We start from the raw sequence: 19,884 nt of genomic DNA on the forward strand, positions 1-19,884 counted from the left end.
ATGCTAGCTTTGAACTCAGGATTCTCTTGCCCCAATCTCCTGAGCTGCTGGGATTACAGGCGTGCACCACTGGGTTGGGCCACAAATATTTCATTAATGGAAGAAACATTGCCTCAAGGTGGCAGTGTTCTTGAAATCAGCTGGTTCAATTAGATTCCCAACAGAGATTTTCTAGGACTTCAGATTTGATCTTAAAAGTCAGTGGAGGAGATTAAAGTACCAAAAATGGCTTATGATACTTGGACCTATTTTTCTACTAAAATAATGAGAGTCAGGGTTCTTAAAACTGTCCAACAAACCTATGGGATTGCTATGTAACATGATATTTAAGATTTCTCTGACTTGGACTGGGGTTGTGGCTCAGTGGTAGAGTGCTCACCTAGCCTGTGAGGCACTAGGTTCGATCCTCAGCACCACATATAAATAAATAAAGATATTGTTTTGACCTACAACTACAAAAATAATTTTTCTAAAATATTATCAAAAGAAAAGAAAAAAAGATTCCTTTGACTTTGCAACAGGGATTTGGGATCCAGATGGGGAGAGGAAGAACTTTAAGATGTGTCAGAAGGCAATCGATCCAAGGGTAAATGGGATGAGTGTTAATATAAGACTTTAATCCTGTCTTTGATTCCATTTTTTAGTGAAATGTCAGTTTCTCCTTTTTTTTTCCCCTCTCTATCCATTGCTTTTTGTGTCAGCATGTAACACTATTCCATACTCTGTTCTCTTAAGCAGAAATGAGGTTTAGAGTTTAAGAGACACTTGATTTTCCACTACTACAGTCTACAAATCATTTTGTTCTGAACGTTTGCTTCCAAGAAAGTGAAATAGTGGTTATTTTCAACCTAAGAATAAGGGTATGATTCTAGTTTCTGGAATAGCATCCATAAAGGTTGAGACTCTTCAAACCTATTATTAGGAAATGTCGCCTCCAATTTTTAGTCACTTGAAAATGAAAGCTTTTTTATCACTATAAAGGGTAATATTGCAGTAAAATTTAAGACACACCTGAGTAAAATTGAACAGATGGTTTTATGATGCCTAGAATTGAATGTACGGGTATATTTATATCTCTATAGCCGTCCCCCACACCAGCCCAGTTTGAAATGCACCTTAAGTGTTTTAGTAACCATATATATGATTTACACCAATATTTAGTGAACCTAGAATCCTGCAACTTTTAACATGAAATTCTAGTTTAATTGACCAAAATGGATGACTCTTCTCTTTTGGATTACATGATTGCATAAGACATTATTTCAACTGGTGTCAGATGACAAATTTTTAGAAGTGTGTGTAAATATAACTTTTAAAATAGGAATAGATGAAAACCACATTGTAATAGAGGAACACACCTTGATTGATATATAGAATTTTTTATAATTAACTATTTTATTTTGTTTTGATTTTAGCTCATGCCTTCAAACCAGCAGCATAAAACAGATGAAAAGGGCAGGGCTAATTTGGGAGTGTTCATTGTTGTTGCCCCTAGGTAAGAACTCAAAGTTTGTTAGATATTGGTGTTATAGAGATTGATTTTTAAAAAAATATATAATTACTAATGCTTATTAATTGTAAAGGTTAAAAGGTTTTGCTGTGATATATTAATACATGTATATATTAAGGTTTGATCCTGTCTCTCTTCCCTTCTGTTACCCTCTTCTCTTTCCCCACTGCTCTCACCTTGTCCCCTTCCCCTCCTATAAGAGTCTCTTTTCTACTTCTAGATCATATTTTTTTTTTCCCCTCTTTTCCAGATCTGATAAAAAACATGTCTTTCCTTGTCTGGCTTATTTCACTTAACATGGTGTTCTCTAATTCTATCCATTTTCCTGCAGATGACATGACACTTAGTAGATGTCTGATAAGTCCATTTGATCTATAATTTAATTTTACTCTGATGTTTCAGTTGATGATTTTTGTCTTATCTGCTGGTGAGAGTAGGGTGGATGTTGAAGTCACCTACTATTATTGCATGAGGTCTTTATGTGCAGTATCATTCGTTTTATCAAATTGAATATGCCAGCATTTGGAAATATATATTTATATTATTATATCTTATTGATAAGATATATCATTATTATCAATATGTAGTGACCACCTTAGTCTCCTGGCCAGTTTTTGACTGAAGTTTGTTTTATTGGATAAGAGTATAGCTACTCCTACTTACCCAAATTCTATTACTCTATTATTCTATCATTCTATTCTATTATTCAATATTATTTTCCGTCCTTTGGGCACTTTTAGTCTGTGCCCATCTTTGCTGTTGAACAAATTGTTGAGTCCTGTTTTTTTTTTTTTCTTTTACTTCTTTGATTAATTTTTTATTAGTTGCTCAAAACATTACAATGATCTTGACATATCATACATTTGATTCAAATGGGGTACGTAATCTTAATCTTATTTTTCTACAGGTTGCAGGATCACATTGGTTATACAGCCATGTTTATACATAGGGCCATACTAGTGTCTATTGTATTGTGTTGCCCTTCTATCCCCCCCTCCCCTCCTCTCTTTCTACCCAATCTACTGTGACACGTTTCTCCCTCTCTCTTTTTTCTTCCCCCTCACACCATGTTATCTGTAATTTTGCGTAACAATGAGGGTCTCCTACCATCTTCCGTGCAATTCCCCTTCTCTCTCCCATTCCCACGCACCTCTCGTCCCTATTTGATGGTAATCTTCTACTCATGCTCTTCCTCCCTGCTCTGTTTTGAGTCGTCCCCCCTTATATCAAAGAAGACATTCTGCATTTTGTTTTTTTAGGGATTGGCTAGCTTCACTTAGCATAATCTGCTCTAATACCATCCATTTCCCTGCAAATGCCGTGATTTTGTTGTTTTTTAGTGCTGAGTAATATTCCATTGTGTGTAAATGCCACATTTTTTTTATCCATTCATATATTGAAGGGCATCTGGGTTGGTTCCATAGTCTAACTATTGTGAATTGTGCTGCTATGAACATTGATGTAGCTGTGTCCCTGTTGTATACTCTTTTTAGGTCTTTTGGGTATAGTCCAAGAAGGGGAATAGGTCAAATGGTGGTTCCATTCCCAGCTTTCCAAGGAATCTCCATACTGCTTTCCAAATTGGCTGAACCAATTTGCAGTCCCACCAGCAATGTACAAGTGTACCCTTTTCCCCACATCCTCGCCAGCACTTGTTGTTGTTTGACTTCATAATGGCTGCCATTCTTACTGGAATGAGATGGTATCTTAGGGTGGTTTTAATTTGCGTTTCTCTGATTGCTAGAGATGGTGAGCATTTTTTCGTGTATTTGTTGATTGATTGTATGTCCTCCTCTGAGAAGTGTCTGTTCAGATCCTTGGCCCATTTGTTGATTGGGTTATTTGTTTTCTTGTTGTTTAATTTTTTGAGTTCTTTATATATTCTGGATATTAGGGCTCTATCTGAAGTGTGAGGGGTAAAAATTTGTTCCCAGGATGTAGGCTCCCTATTTACCTCTCTTATTGTTTCTCTTGCTGAGAAAAAACTTTTTAGTTTGACTATGTCCCATTTGTTGATTCTTGATTTTAACTCTTGTGCTATAGGTGTTCTGTTAAGGATTTTGGAGCCCGACCCCACTAGATGGAGATTAGGGCCAACTTTTTCTTCTATTAGACGCAAAGTTTCTGGTTTGATTCCTAGCTCCTTGATCCATTTTGAGTTCACTTTTGTGCAAGGTGAGAAAAAGGGATTCAATTTCATTTTGTTGCATATGGATTTCCAGTTTTCCCAGCACCATTTGTTGAAGATGCTATCCTTTCTCCATTGCATGTTTTTGGCACTTTTGTCTAATATAAGGTAGTTGTAATTTTGTGGATTGTTCTCTGTGTCCTCTATTCTGTACCATTGATCTACCTGCCTGTTTTGGTACCGGTACTATGCTGTTTTTGTTACTATTGCTCTGTACTATAGTTTAATATCTGGTATCGCTATACCACCAGTTTCACTCTTCCTGTTTAGAATTGCTTTTGCTATTCTGGGTCTTTTATTTTTCCAGATGAATTTCATGATTGCTTTTTCTATTTCTGCGAGGAATGCCGTTCGGCTTTTGATTGGCATTGCATTAAACCTATAGAGTACTTTTGGTAATATGGTCGTTTTAATGATATTAGTTCTGCCAATCCATGAACAAGGTATATCTTTCCACCTTCTAAGGTCTTCTTCTATTTCTCTCTTTAGGGTTCTGTAGTTTTCGTTGTATAGTTCTTTCACCTCTCTTTTTAGGTTGATTCCCAAGTATTTTATTTTTTTTTGAAGATATTGTGAATGGGGTGGTTGTTCTCATTACCATTTCAGAGGATTTGTCACTGATACACAGGAATGCCTTTGATTTATGCGTGTTGATTTCATATCCTGCCACTTTGCTGAATTCATTTACTAGCTCTAGAAGTTTCTTGGGTCTGCTTTTTTGGGTCTGCTAGGTATAGGATCATGTCATCCGCAAATAGTGATAATTTAAGTTCTTCTTTTTCTATCTTTATGTCTTTAATTTCTTTTGTCTGTCTAATTGCTTTGGCCAGTGTTTCGAGAACTATGTTGAACAGAAGTGGTGAGAGAGGGCATCCCTGTCTTGTTCCAGATTTTAGAGGGAATGCCTTCAATTTTTCTCCATTCAGAATGATGCTATCCTGAGGCTTAGCATAGATAGCTTTTACAATATTGAGGTATGTTCCTGTTATCCCTAGTTTTTCTAGTGTTTTGAACATAAAAGGATGCTGTACTTTGTCAAATGCTTTTTCTGCATCTATCGAGATGATCATATGGTTCTTATCTTTAAGTCTATTGATGGGGTGAATAACATTTATTGATTTCCGTATATTGAACCACCCTTGCATCCCAGGGATGAATCCTAATTGATCATGATGCATGATCTTTTTGATATGTTTCTGTATCTGATTTGCCAGAATTTTATTGAGGATATTTGCATCTATGTTCATTAGAGATATTGGTCTGTAGTTTTCTTTCTTTGAAGTGTCTTTGTCTGGTTTAGGAATCAGGGTGATGTTGGCCTCGTAGAATAAATTTGGAAGTTCTCCCTCTTTTTCTATTTCCTGAAATAGCTTGAAAAGTATTGGTATTAGTTCTTCTTTAAAGGCTTTGTAAAACTCTGCTGTATACCCATCCAGTCCTGGGCTTTTCTTAGTTGGTAGTCTTTTGATGGCTTCTTGTATTTCCTCAATTGATCTTGGTCTGTTTAGATTGTGTATATTCTCCTGACTCAATCTGGGCAGATCATATGACTTAAGAAATTTATCGATGCCTTCACTATCTTCTATTTTATTGGAGTATAAGGATTCAAAATTATTTCTAATTATCTTCTGTATTTCTGAAGTGTCTGTTGTGATATTGCCTTTTTCATCCCCTATGCTAGTAATTTGGGTTCTCTCTCTTCTTCTCTTCGTTAGCATGGCTAAGGGTCTGTCAATCTTATTTATTTTTTCAAAGAACCAACTTTTAGTTTTGTCAATTTTTTCAATTGTTTCTTTTGTTTCAATTTCATTGATTTCAGCTCTGATTTTAATTATTTCTTGCCTTCTACTACTTTTGCTGTTGTTTTGCTCTTCTTTTTCTAGGGTTTTGAGATGAAGTGTGAGATCATTTATTTGTTGGTTTTTTTCTTTTTTTAAGGAATGAACGCCAAGCAATGAATTTTCCTGTTAGAACTGGTTTCATTGTGTCCCAGAGATTCCGATATGTTGTGTCTGTGTTTTCATTTATCTCTAAGAATTTTTTAATTTCCTCCTTGATGTCTTCTGTAACCCACTGATCATTCAGTAACATATTGTTCATTCTCCAAGTGATATAGGATTTTTCCTTCCTTTTTTTATCGTTGATTTCCAGTTTCATTCCATTATGATCAGATAGGAGGCATGGTATTATCTCTACTCCTTTATAATTTCTAAGAGTTGCCCTGTGACATAATATATGGTCTATTTTTGAGAAGGATCCATGTGCTGCTGAGAAAAAAGTGTAACCGCTTGATGTTGGGTGGTATATTCTATATATGTCAATTAAGTCTAGGTTATTAATTGTATTATTGAGTTCTATAGTTTCTTTATTCAACTTTTGTTTGGAAGATCTGTCTAGTAGTGAGAGAGGTGTTTTGAAGTCTCCCATAATTATTGTATGGTGGTCTATTTGACTCTTGAACTTGAGAAGAGTTTGTTTGATGAACACAGCTGACCATTGTTTGGGGCATATATATTAATGATCGTCAAGTCTTGTTGGTGTATGGTTCCCTTGAGCAGTATGTAGTGTCCTTGTTTATCCCTTTTGATTAACTTTGGCTTGAAGTCTTTTTTATTTGATATGAGTATGGACACTCCTGCTTGCTTCCGAGGTGCATATGAGTGATATGATTTTTCCCAACCTTTCACCTTCAGTCTATGTATGTCTTTTCCTATCAGATGTGTCTCCTGTAGGCAGCATATCGTTGGATATTTTTTTTTTTTTATCCATTCTGCTAGCCTTGTGTCTCTTGATTGGTGAGTTTAAGCCATTAGCATTTAAGGTTACTATTGAGATATGGTTTGTACTTCCAGCCATATTTGTTTATTTATGTTACTTAACATGATTTGTTTTTCCTCTTTGATTATTTTTTCCTTTACATACTACCTCCCACTGTTGGTTTTCATTGTTATTTTTCATTTCCTCTTCCTGTAATGTTTTGCCAAGGATGTTTTGAAGAGCTGGTTTTCTAGCTGCAAATTCTTTTAACTTTTGTTTATCGTGGAAGGTTTTAATTTCATCTTCCATCCTGACACTTAATTTCGCTGGATACACGATTCTTGGTTGGATCCCATTTTCTTTCAGCCTTTGAAATATGTTGTTCCAGGATCTTCTAGCTTTCAGAGTCTGTGTTGAAAGATCAGCTGTTATCCTGATTGGTTTACCCCTAAATGTAATCTGCCTCCTTTCTCTTGTAGCTTTTAAAATTCTCTCCTTATTCTGTATGTTGGGCATCTTCATTATAATGTGTCTAGGTGTGGATCTCTTATGATTTTGCACAATCGACGTCCTGTAGGTTCTAGGATTTGGAATTCTGTTTCATTCTTCAAGTTTGGGAAGTTTTCTCGTATTATTTCATTGAACAGATTGCTCATTCCTTTGGTTTGGACCTCTATACCTTCCTGTATTTCAATAACTCTTTAAGTTTGGTCTCTTTATGTTATCCCATGTTTCTTGGATGTTCTGCTCATGGTTTCTTAACATTCTCGCTGAACTGTCTATGTTCTTTTCAAGTTGAAATACTTTGTCCTCATTGTCTGATATTCTATCTTCTAAGTGTTCTACTCTGCTGGTAATAGTCTCATTTGAGTTTTTAATTTTGTTTATTGCTTCCTGCATTTCCAGGATTTCTGTTTGGTTTATATATATATATATATATATATATATATATATATAAAACCTCTATCTCCTTGTATAGTTGATCTTTTGCTTCTTGGATTTGTCTATGTAATTCATTGTCAAAGTGATCTTTCATTATCTGATTTTGCTGTCTAATGTCTTCCTTGAGACTCCAGATCATCTGAAGCATGTATATGCTGAATTCTTTATCTGACATTCCATCTGCTGCAGATATTTCCTCTTCTAAAGTTGAGATGACCTGCATTGCTTGTGGTCCTTTCTTTCCTTGTCTTTTTATACTGCTCATGTTTCTTTCTGCTTTGTGAAACTGTTGTTATTGATTTTCCCCCTATATATTTATATTGCTCTTGTATAGTTCCAAAGTCTCCCTTTTGTGGAGAAAGACAATGTTAACAGTTCCCAATATCAATAGTACATCATCTAAGCACATGTTTTCCTTATTACTACATTTATAGCTAGACTCTATGTCTACAAATGTTGGTTTCAATTATCATTTACAAATATAGTCATTAGTTTTATGAAAAGCATACCGTTTCTGGTAGCATGAAGAAAACTGAATTTCAGGTGTAGGATGTTATGTTTAGGGGGAAAGGAGTGAGGGTATGGGGTTAATCTAACTTAGTAACTTTGGAGAGCTCTCACCAATAGATGGGTAATTTATGGAAGAATGTATAGATTCAAATTTCTATCTGGATTTATAAGATTACCCTACTTATAAGTAGCAAAATTTAGGGGGTTGCCAGTGGGATAGAGGGAGTAAGAAGGAGAAAAACAAATAACAAGGAAAGAAAGAGAAAAAAGAGAGCGGGAAAAAGAAAATAAGAGAAAAAAGAAAAGAAATAAAAGTGGGGGGGAGGTGGGGCATATGCAATTCCTCTATATTATATTATTCTTTTGATTCAGTAGTTAAAGACCTCTTCCATGCACAATTCTTGGTTTTGCATCTGTTGAGGTTGTGAGGACCAGAGGGAGAAGGGTAGAGGAGACTGGATGAATGGATGAAAAAAGAGAGAGAAGAGAAAGAAAAAAAATGTCTCTCAGAACTCTCTTTTCTTTTCTTCCAGTAGGTGGCAATGTCTATTCCTAGCTTGAGTCTCTGCGTTCAGGGTGGTGGTGGTAGTCAGTGTGAGAAGACTTGAGCTTCCACCTGTGGCCTCTCTATTCTTATTCTCTGAGATGTAAACCAGGTGCCTGATCCGCTGCAGAACCGAGCTTGTAGCCACACCCACTGGTTGATGGGTTTTAAGGATTGGTGGGATTTTCCAAGATGAGTTCCATCAGTTTTTGTCATAAGGTGTTTGATGAGGTGGGGGGTGTTGGGGAGACCTTATGTTTGTCCAGAGCTCGGTCCGGTGACCGCACGTCGGCCGGCTGGGCCCCTCCTCCAGTTGGGGTGTTCTGCCTACCGTGCAGGCGGGCCACTGGGCCCCTCCACCCGTTGAGGTTGTCTGTCTACCGTGCAGGCGGGCAGCTGGGCCCCTACTGCAGTTGGGGTGGTCTGCCTACCATGCAGGCGGGTGGCTGTGCCCCCTCTCCAGGCCACGTGGTCTGCCTACCATGCAGGCGGGTGGCTGTGCCCCCTCTCCAGGCCAAGTGGTCTGCCTACCGTGGAGGGGGAGGCTGTGCCCCTCCTCCTGTTTTTTAATGTAATCAATCAGGCTGCATATTTTAGTTGGAGAAGTATGACCGTTTGTGTTCAGGGTTATTATTGAAAGATATGTACTAGTTCCTATGATTTTGTTATTTTTCTTCTGGTTGTTTTGAATATTCTGTGTTCATTTTTTCCTTTCAAGAGGTTTGATGGTTTACTGAACCATCTGAGTCTTTTTTAATTGCTTATTTGCTATCTATCTATTCTTCTAATGAGGTTTATTCGTTCTTATGCTCTTGTGATTGTATTAAACTTGCCTCCTTTTCTGAGCATAAATAAGTATGTATTTTTTATTTGTTGTTTTCAGATATACATGACAGTAGAGCATATTTTGATACATTGTACTTACATGGAGTGCAAACCATTACAATTTTGATCTCATTCTTGTGGTTGATGTGGAGTTTCATATATGAGCATAGGAAATTATGTCTGATTCATTCTGTCTTTCCTGTTCCTATCCTTCCTCCCTTCCTTTCATTCCCCTTTGTCTAATCCATTGAACTTCTATACTTCCCCTCCCTACCCTCCTTTGTTACAGGTTTCATCCACATATCAAGAGAGAACATTTGACTTTTGGTTTGGGAGAACTGGCTTATTTCACTTAGCATTATCTCTCTACAGTTCCATCCATTTACTGTCAAATGCCATAATTTCATTCTTCTTCATAGCTGAGTAATATTCCATTGTATATATAAGGGCATCTAGGTTGGTTTCATAGCTCAACTATGGTGAATTGAGCTGCTATAAACATCATGTGGCTATGTCACTGTAGTATTCTGATTTTAGATTCTTTGGGTATTAGCTGAGGAATGGGATGACTGGGTCAAATGGTGGTTCCATTCCAAGTTTTCTGAGGAATCTCCATACTGTTTTTCAGAGTGGTTGCACCAGATATGAAATGTATTCTATATATGTTGGGTTTTAGTTACCATAAATTCATTTAATTTATGCATATCTTGAAAGGTCTTCATTTTCCTTTGATTTTAAAGGATAGCTTTGCTGGGTATATAGTAAGCTGTGTTGGAACTTATTTTCTTTCAGGTTTTGAAATACATAATTTCGTGGCTTCCTACCCTTTAGAGTTTCTTTTAAAAATGCTGTTATTCTCATGAGTTTGCCTTTATATGTGTCTTAATGCTTCTCTCTTGAAGTTTTTAATATTCTTTCTTTTTTCTGTATTTTGGTGGTTTAACTATAATTTGTCCTGGAAAATACCTTTGTTGGTCATGTTTGTTTCGAGTTCTAAATGCCTCCTTTACCTGGATATCCAAATATTTGAGAAATTTTCTGCTACTGTTTCACTGAATAGGTTTTCTGTGCCTTTTCCTATAACTCAATTCCTTGTTTATTCCAATTATACATATATATGATCTTTTAGTGGTGTGTCCCATAGACATGTATGTTCTGTTCTGTCTTATTTTTTCTTTATTACTGTCTGAATAATAATAATTTTAATCTGTGATATTCTTTTTTTAATTAGCTTTTTATTTCCAAGATTCTGTTAATTTTCCAAAAAAATTCTCTTCATTGAATTGCTCTTTCATATCCTGAATAGTCTTTCTTAATTCATTTAACAGTATGTTTGTATTCTCTTTAATTTCATTGATCATTTTTAAATCATGCTTTTGAATTTTTTCTCCAGCACTTTATTCACTCAGTATCTTTAGTCAGTTGCCAGAAAATTAGGAATTTGAGGGGCACATCATATTTTTATGCTTTCTTAATGGCCAGCCTACTCACTTCTGGGATATCTGTTTGTTGTGTAGTGTTGAGTTTAATTCCAATTGACCTACATAGAGCTGTTTTCCTGTGACTTCTTTAGCTATGATTTGCGGATTTTGACACTGTAAGAGCCTGAGGCCATGCTTTCCCTATAGGTCTTGCAAGAATGGCATCCTCTGATAGGCAGGAGTGATATGGATAGCTGAATATATGCAATGCAACCTCTGTGGTTATTCCTTTGGTCTTGTTGGCAGCATATGGTCTGATAGGTTATATAAGCAATCTATGCCAATGTCCCTCATAGGTGCCATGTCCACAACCTTTTTTTATTCCATTTTTTTAAATGAAATGTCTAGAATAGGCAAATCTACAGAGACAAAATGTGGTTGCCTATGGCCAGGGAGAGGAGGCTTTGGTGGGGAAACTGGGAGTGACTACAACTGCACAGAAGATTTAGAGGTAGTGACCAAAGTGTTCTCAAGTGGTATATCTACACCTTTGTGTTATTTCTCTCTGCTTTTCCTAAGAGGGTGAATATATAGAAACAGTACTTCAGGTCCCCACTTTGCTTTGCCTCCTTTTTGCTTGGTCATCAGGTGGAGATTTTTATCTCCCCAATTCTTTAAGTTGAAGTACCTGCCACAGGACTGGGTCATGTGTGGAGTAAAGTGCTACATCTCTCACTCGGGCTAGGAAGGTAGCTCAGTGGCAGAGCATCCACCCAACATGCTTGAAGTATGAGGCTTTATCCCCAACATGACATAGAAAAAAGAAGGCAAACTACAATAACATCAGCTAAATAAAAGCAAACTGGATAAAGAAATAAAGTTTAAAAACTCAGTAACCACAACCACAGCACCAACAACAGAAAAGAAAGTAGAAAAGATAAGATAGAATAAACAACAGTTAAAATAATAATGAAGATAAAATTAGACCTGGGGGTGTAGCTCAGTGGTAGAGCACTTGCCTAGTATGTGTGAGGCACTGGGTTTGATTCTCAGCACTGCATAAAAATAACTAAAGGTATTGTGTCTATTACAGCTTAAAAATTAAAAAAATAGATAAAATTAATTTTAAGAAGTGGAAAAGGAAAGAAGAATTATTAAATTTTTTTGTAGTAGTGTATGGACAGAATGCCTTTATTTCGTACGCGGTGCTAAGGATTGAACCCAGTGCCTCACATATGCTAGGCAAGTGCTTTACCACTGAGCCACAGCCACAGCCTTGAAAGAAGAATTTAAAAGGATAAAAAATTGAAGTATTTGTAAAGTAAAAATGATTTTTTTAAACTAGAAAAATGAAAGGAAAAAAATATTAAAATGAGAAGAGAGAATACACATACACACAATGCAGTGATAACCAAAAAAGTCTTAAAAAATAAAGATTTTCTCTTTGCTAAAGTGATCAATTGTGCATGCAAGAGTAGATAATCACAATCTTTGCTGATTTTCAGAACTTCTTTCCTTGTCATCTTAGGCTATGAGCCCTTTGGAGAAAGCAAAGCCTGAAAGGGTCTATCCCCTTCTTTTGGTTGTGTTGCTTTCTAGGTGACCAGCTGGACTGGTTTGTGGCTGGAGCTAGTTGAAATACATCTCAGCTTCCCTGCGCATCTGTACAAACTTGGGAGAACTGCAGAACTCCTCCAACAATGATATGCTCCATAGCTATTCGCTCTGTACACTTCAAGGACAGGCCTGATTTAAATACTGCAGCATGTCAGGATCCCTGGCACTTTTTTCAGCCCACTTGGAGGGCAGAGAGACGCTGTGGTCCTATATTAGTCCAGGTTGGGGCAGGGGGCCAATGATGGGCCCCACACAATCCACTACCCATGACTCGGGTTCTGAGACAACTACCATGCACAATCACACTACACTGGTTTTTTTGGCATTCCAAGCTGCTAGTCTTAAATGGGAAATTATCTTGGTTTCCTTAAACTTCCCTTTAGCATCACAGATCTGTTTCCCACCACTGTAGAGTTCTCAGGTGTTATTTCAGTGGCTTTGCTCTGAGTCTAAACTGAATTTCAAAGCAGATACCCACTGAGTAAGTGAGGTAATGTTGCTCTTCAGTAATGTTGCTGTGGGCTCCAAGGAGACAGTAAAATATAGAGGCCTTACACTTGCAGAGAGGCAGACTCAGACAAGACCTACTCAAGATGGCTCCCTGTTATAACACTGTATCTGCTACAAAGTGCAGGGAACTTTTCCAGAGCCAGATTGCTATGACAATTCTGGGTTTTCTCTTTGTTCAAAATGGAGTTGTCTGCACAGTGCCAAATTCTGTACTAGTGCTGCTCACTTGAACTCTACCTCATTACTTCTACCCCACTTGCTGCCAAGGAGCATGCTCAAGGGTATTCTATCTTACCTCTGTTCAACTATCCAAAGTCTCTGGGTTTCTCCACATTTCTTGACTACTATCCACAGTCACCTACCTCAATAAACAGAAGCTCTCCAGTGGTTTTGATTCTGTGTCATGGAGAAGCGAGTAAATAAAGGGTAACTCTAATCTGCCATCTTTGATCTTGATTTTTCTTATTACTTGCTGAGGTTAAGAATAATAACCATCCTTAACAGGAACATACCTCAATATTGTAAAAGCAATCTATGCTAAGCCTCAGGCTAGCATCATTCTGAATGGAGAAAAATTGAAGACATTCCCTCTAAAATCTGGAACAAGACAGGGATGCCCTCTCTCACCACTTCTGTTCAACATAGTTCTCAAAACACTGGCCAAAGCAATTAGACAGACGAAAGAAATTAAAGGCATAAAAATAGGAAAAGAAGAACTTAAATTATCACTATTTGCAGATGATATGATTCTATACCTAGCAGACCCAAAAGGGTCTACAAAGAAACTATTAGAGCTAATAAATGAATTCAGCAAAGTGGCAGGATATAAAATCAATACGCATAAATCAAAGGCATTCCTGTATATCAGCGACAAATCCTCTGAAATGGAAATGAGGACAACCACTCCATTCACAATATCCTAAAAAAAAAAAAAAAAAAAAATACTTGGGAATCAACCTAACAAAAGAGGTGAAAGACTTATACAATGAAAACTCAGAACCCTAAAGAGAGAAATAGAAGAAGATCTTAGAAGATGGAAAAATATACCCTGTTCATGGATAGGCAGAACTAACATCATCAAAATGGCGATATTAACAAAAGTTCTCTATAGGTTTAATGCAATGCCAATCAAAATCCCAACGGCATTTCTTATAGAAATAGATAAAGCAATTATGAAATTCATATGGAAAAATAAAAGACCCAGAATAGCAAAAACAATGCTAAGTAGGAAGTGTGAATCAGGCAGTATAGCAATACCAGACTTCAAACTATACTACAGAGCAATAGTAACAAAAAACAGCATGGTACTGGTACCAAAACAGGCGGGTGGACCAATGGTACAGAATAGAGGACACAGAAACCAATCCACAAAACTACAAGTATCTTATATTTGATAAAGGGGCTAAAAGCATGCAATGGAGGAAGGATAGCATCTTCAACAAATGGTGCTGGGAAAACTGGAAATCCATATGCAAAAAAATGAAACTGAATCCCTTTCTCTCGCCATGCACAAAAGTTAACTCAAAATGGATCAAGGAGCTTGATATCAAATCAGAGACACGGCGTCTGATATAAGAAAAAGTTGGCTACTATCTACATACTGTGGGGTCAGGCTCCAAATTCCTCAATAGGACACCCATAGCACAAAAGTTAATAACTAGAATCAACAAATGGGACTTACTCAAACTAAAAAGTTTTTTCTCAGCAAAAGAAACAATAAGAGAGGTAAATAGGGAGTCTACATCCTGGGAACAAATCTTTACTCCTCACACTTCAGATAGAGCCCTAATATCCAGAGTATACAAAGAACTCAAAAAATTAGACAATAAGATAACAAACAACCCAATCAACAAATGGGCCAAGGACCTGAACAGACACTTCTCAGAGGAGGACATACAATCAATCAACAAGTACATGAAAAAATGCTCACCATCTCTAGCAGTCAGAGAAATGCAAATCAAAACCACCCTAAGATACTATCTCACTCCAGTAAGATTGGCAGCCATTATGAAGTCAAACAACAACAAGTGCTGGCGAGGATGTGGGGAAAAGGGTACACTTGTACATTGCTGGTGGGACTGCAAATTGGTGCTGCCAATTTGGAAAGCAGTATGGAGATTTCTTGGAAAGCTGGGAATGGAGCCACCATTTGACCCAGCTATTCCCCTTCTTGGTCTATTCCCTAAAGACCTAAAAAGAGCGTGCTACAGGGACACTGCTACATCGATGTTCATAGCAGCACAATTCACAATAGCAAGACTGTGGAACCAACCTAGATGCCCTTCAATAGATGAATGGATAAAAAAAATGTGGCATTTGTACACAATGGAGTATTACTCTGCATTAAAAAATGACAAAATCATAGAATTTGCAGGGAAATGGATGGCATTAGAGCAGATTATGCTAAGTGAAGCTAGCCAATCCCTAAAAAACAAATGCCAAATGTCTTCTCTGATATAAGGAGAGTAACTAAGAACAGAGTAGGGACGAAGAGCATGAGAAGAAGATTAACATTAAACGGGGATGAGAGGTGGGAGGGAAAGGGTGAGAGAAGGGAAATTGCATGGAAATGGAAGGAGACCCTCAGGGTTATACAAAATTATATACGAGAGGAAGTGAGGGGAAAGGGAAAAATAATACAAGGGGGAGAAATGAATGACAGTAGAGGGGGTAGAGAGAGAAGAGGGGAGGGGAGGGGGGAATAGTAGAGGATAGGAAAGGCAGCAGAATACAACAGACACTAGTATGGCAATATGTAAATCAATGGATGTGTAACTGATGTGATTCTGCAATCTGTATACGGGGTAAAAATGGGAGTTCATAACCCACTTGAATCAAAGTGTGAAATATGATATATCAAGAACTATGTAATGTTTTGAACAACCAACAATAAAAATTTAAAAAAAAGAATAGTAACCATCCTTTTTTTAGTGTTAAGATAGGAGGTGGAACTGAGTAGAAACAGGTTCCCTAAAAGAGTTAAAACTTTGCATAAATTGTCTTCAGATTTTTAGGTCATAACTAATGTAATTTGAATTTTTATCCTTCCCTGCCCCCTTAATTTTTTCTGTTTTTGTTTTTAGGGGAGAACATATTATGCAGGTTAAAGCTGTCTATAACAAGAGTACTATAGAAGGACCTATAATTAAGTTAATGATTCTTCCAGACCCTGAGAAACCCATTCGTCTCAATGTTAAATATGACAAAGATGCTTGCTTTTTAGCAGGGGGTGTTTTCACTGGTGAGTATTTGACAGTATTTAAATAAAACTGTAACTATAATTTGCCTTGTAATAACATCAGTGGGATAAATTATTTATGTTTGGTCCTCAGCATGATTAAAAATAATGCATGTCATTGCCTTTTAAATGGCAAAATACTTACCACTTTTGCTGTGCCTACTCTTATCTCTTTGTCCGGTGTCCTTTAATAGTGAGCTCTGAAGGTTTATATATAAACTGGTAACCAGAGACAAGCAATTCAGTTGATGTTTGTACACTGAGTTATGAAATTCTATTAAAAAAATAAGAAGTAAATGGTGAGAACTATGGAGCTCTGTTTCACTAAATATGTTGTGAAGTTATACCCATCAGAACCAGAACCAGCCACTTAACTTAATTTGGGTGGAAATAGCATCACATCAAGATTTAAGATATTTCAGAACAACAAATGTTTACTATGTTGGGCTCCTAGTTACAGTCATTAATATTAAAGTATTCAATGAATACAGTGGGTAAGCAGAAATTTTCAACATAGTCTAGCTCTTGCTAAGTCCAAAGGAAATTAGTAATTGCTTTATACAGCTAATTTTCTGGAAAACTCCTCTTATTGAAGGGATAAATGCCTGAACATAGTTATAAGCACTAAAAGAGAAACATACCAAAAAGTTTAGATTTTAAATGTTTTAACAATAATTTTAATAAATTGCATATGTTATATACATTGCCTTTTATAACAGCTTTATAGATTGTGTTAAATCTCTTTGGGGGAAATAAAGCCGGTTTCTTATAATTAAAAACTCTAATAGGTGCCAAATAAATTACAAATGGTAAATATAATGAGACTATTATATATAATAAAACTTTAGCTATTACACACCATTAAAATTCATATAAAGTAAACATTCTGTTCTTGGAATACATAAAGCATATGTTTTGACCAACTGACCTAATTCTTTTTTGGGGGGTGAGTATGGGGGTTGAACTCAGGGGTACTCAAACCACTGAGCCACATCTCCAGCCCTATTTTGTACTGCTGTGGAGACAAGGTCTCACTGAGTTGCTTAGTGTACCTCACTTTTTTGAGGAAGCTGGCTTTGAACTTGCCACCCTCCTGTCTCAGCCTCTGGGATTATAGGTGTGTGCCAACACACCTGGCCAACTGACCTAGTTCTAAATTGCTGAGTATACATAATCTGGCCATTTTGGTCTTGCATGCTAGAATTTATAGCATGGTGGACTAAAAATAAGTGAAGGGCTTATTAGGAGCAAAGATATTTCTTAGATTTCTAGAGGAGAACTTGATGTTCAGATTTAGCACTAGAGTTTTTTTCTGTTGCAGTTAGTAAAATATATGTTTATGTTTATCACGGCAGATTTTATGGTTAGTGTTATTTCTGAAGATGACAGTATCATTAAAAATATCAACCCAGCACGTATTTCCATGAAAATGTGGAAGCTGGTAAGCAGTATGAACCGACCACCAGCAAATGTGAGTAATGGGAACCATTTTTAAAAAGTTAAAAATAGCCCTTACATTTAAGTTAAAATTAAATCTAGTGTAAAATGCAACATGTCTATATTTGAGAATTGAAAATTAATATACTCTATTGCTTGGGATTAAAAAAATATGCATCAGTATATGTTTCAAAGTTAAGTGTTGAAGATATTGGGGTTTTTTGTTTGTTTGTTTGTTTTAATGGGCTCTCACTATGTTGTCAGGGCTGATCTTTCTTAAACATCCAGTCGTGCCTCAGCCTTCCAGGTAGCTGGAATTATAGGTGCACACCATTGCACGTAGCTTGTTGATGCTATTGAAATACAGTAGCTTACATTGTGATTTTTCTTATCATGTTAAGATATTTTACACTATTTTGTAAAATAGAATAGAAAAAGCCATTAAATATCACCAAGGGTGAACATAGAAAATGAGAGAGCAAAGAGATATTGATAAACTATAAGGCAGATAAACATAGGGAGAAGAGCTTGAGGGTGTATAACATTGCTGTTCTATATAAATATCATAGGTGGCATTTAAATTTTCTAGTAACTATATTAAAAAGGTAAAAAGAAATAAGTAAAATTAATTTAAATTGTTTTTAATCATAAAATATCAAAAATATGAAAAATTACCATTTAAGCATGTATTCAGTATTTTTAAATTTATTAATGAGATTTTACATTCTTTTTCCATTTCTTTGCAGTTTGTTTTATATCTTAAACCTTATCGATTCAGACCAGCTATATATTGAATGCTTAATAATTAAGCTCCATACAGCTATTGGCTTCCATAGTGGATAGTAAAAATTTGAGATAAATATCAAATTGGAAACTAAATTTTAAAATTTGTCAGAATGTCCCATTTTCATAATCCACTTCAGCATTTACGGTTTATCACATTATCTTTTTTAGAAACTAGCTTGTTTGATAGTCCCAAAAGTTACCATGGTTTCAGCAACCATGATCTTCACTCATTCAATTTACACCAGTAAGACAGTGAAACTGCTAGTACTTTAAAATATTGTCATCAGTATAGAGATCTATTATATACCTTTTAAAAAATATATTATTAGTTGTAGGTAGACACAATATATTTATTTGATTTTTATGTGGTGGTAAGGATTGAACCCAGTGCCTCACACATGCTAGGTGAGTGCTCTACCACTGAACCACAACCCCAGCCCCTGCTATATACATTTTAATGGATGTTTCTTTGTGACTTTTTTCATTGTCTTGCATATTTTATAAAGATACATGTGTGTGTAAGTTTTCATTGTGAATTGACTTTGTTTTTTCCCCTTTTCTCCTACTCTCCTTTCTAGGCAGAAACATTTAGTTGTAATAAAATAAAAGATAATGACAAGGAAGATGGTTGCTTCTATTTCAGGTATTTTTAAAATCATTTTCATTCCTGACTTATTACAGAAGTAATTCTCCCTTAGAGACATTTGCCTGCTTATCTAAGGAAAGTAATTTATGATTTTGTTATTGGGTAGGTTTTTTTTGGGGGGGGGGGGCGGAAGAAGATGTGTGTTGTTTGTTTTTAATAGACTTTTGTAATATGGTTTGGGGAAAGATTTTTGTGATGGTCCATATCAGTATTAGAAACTTTGAAAGTCATGAGACTTCCTTTATATTATCAAGGTATGGTTTTTTATTATAGGAAATTTTTATTCTACGATTTTATGAAGTAAGATTGGACTGGCTTCTACTGTTTATGTGACTACGATCTGTTGCACCTTCATTCTGGACCACCATTCTAAAATTTGAAAAATGTTTTGAAAGGATTATGTCTAAGATTTCTTTTTTCTTTCCCCTCCCTCACAAGGTTTCTTTGTAAGTTCTTTACATTAATGTCAATGGAGTAAAAAATGATTATTATGTTTGTTCAGTGCCTTTTCATACTGATAAAGGACCAGGTTTAGATTTCTAAAAACTCTCAATCAGTGATAGATAGATTGATGCTTTTTGTTTAAAATAAAAAATGTCCACTGAATGTATACTTGTCAAGGCAATGTCAATGTGGCTATCAATGATTGTGAACACTCGAGTTATATAATTTTCTGTGACAGACCAATAGCAGAATGTTCAGACCAGCCTCTGTCCTTGGACCAACATTGCCTTCAGTCTTTTAAATATACCCAAATTATTACAGAAGCTGATTTAGACATTCTAAAAGGGGCATACTGCTATCTTTTCAATCTGTTAAATTGTTATATGAAGTCTATTAACATGCAAGAATTGGGCTATTTTATGGTATTCCAAAATATGTAGTTTTTTTCAGTTAGGTCTTATTTTAGCAACCCAGAGCATCAGTTTGAAGAAACCTTTTAATCTTTTTAT

General features: G+C 36.1%; 1 protein-coding gene across 5 annotated transcripts in view; it reads left to right on the forward strand.

Annotated features, from left to right (window-relative positions):
* Smchd1 (structural maintenance of chromosomes flexible hinge domain containing 1) overlaps positions 1-19,884 on the forward strand; it is a 151,290-nt gene that overhangs the window by 94,126 nt on the left and 37,280 nt on the right. For all 5 annotated transcript variants that reach the window (XR_009228878.1, XR_009228879.1, XM_046467441.2 and 2 more), the window contains 4 exons: positions 1,416-1,495; positions 15,908-16,065; positions 17,418-17,533; positions 18,864-18,928. Coding sequence is in view for 3 of the 5 variants with exons in the window: in XM_046467441.2 (XP_046323397.1) it covers positions 1,416-1,495; positions 15,908-16,065; positions 17,418-17,533; positions 18,864-18,928 (419 nt within the window). In the remaining 2 variants the exon portion in view is untranslated. The remainder of the gene's footprint in view (positions 1-1,415; positions 1,496-15,907; positions 16,066-17,417; positions 17,534-18,863; positions 18,929-19,884) is intronic.

This window comes from Marmota monax, unplaced genomic scaffold, assembly GCF_021218885.2.
Source record: "Marmota monax isolate L192 unplaced genomic scaffold, Marmota_monax_Labrador192_F-V1.1 WCK01_AAM20220418_F8-fsc00103, whole genome shotgun sequence".
In the NCBI taxonomy this organism is placed as follows: Eukaryota; Metazoa; Chordata; class Mammalia; order Rodentia; family Sciuridae; genus Marmota; species Marmota monax.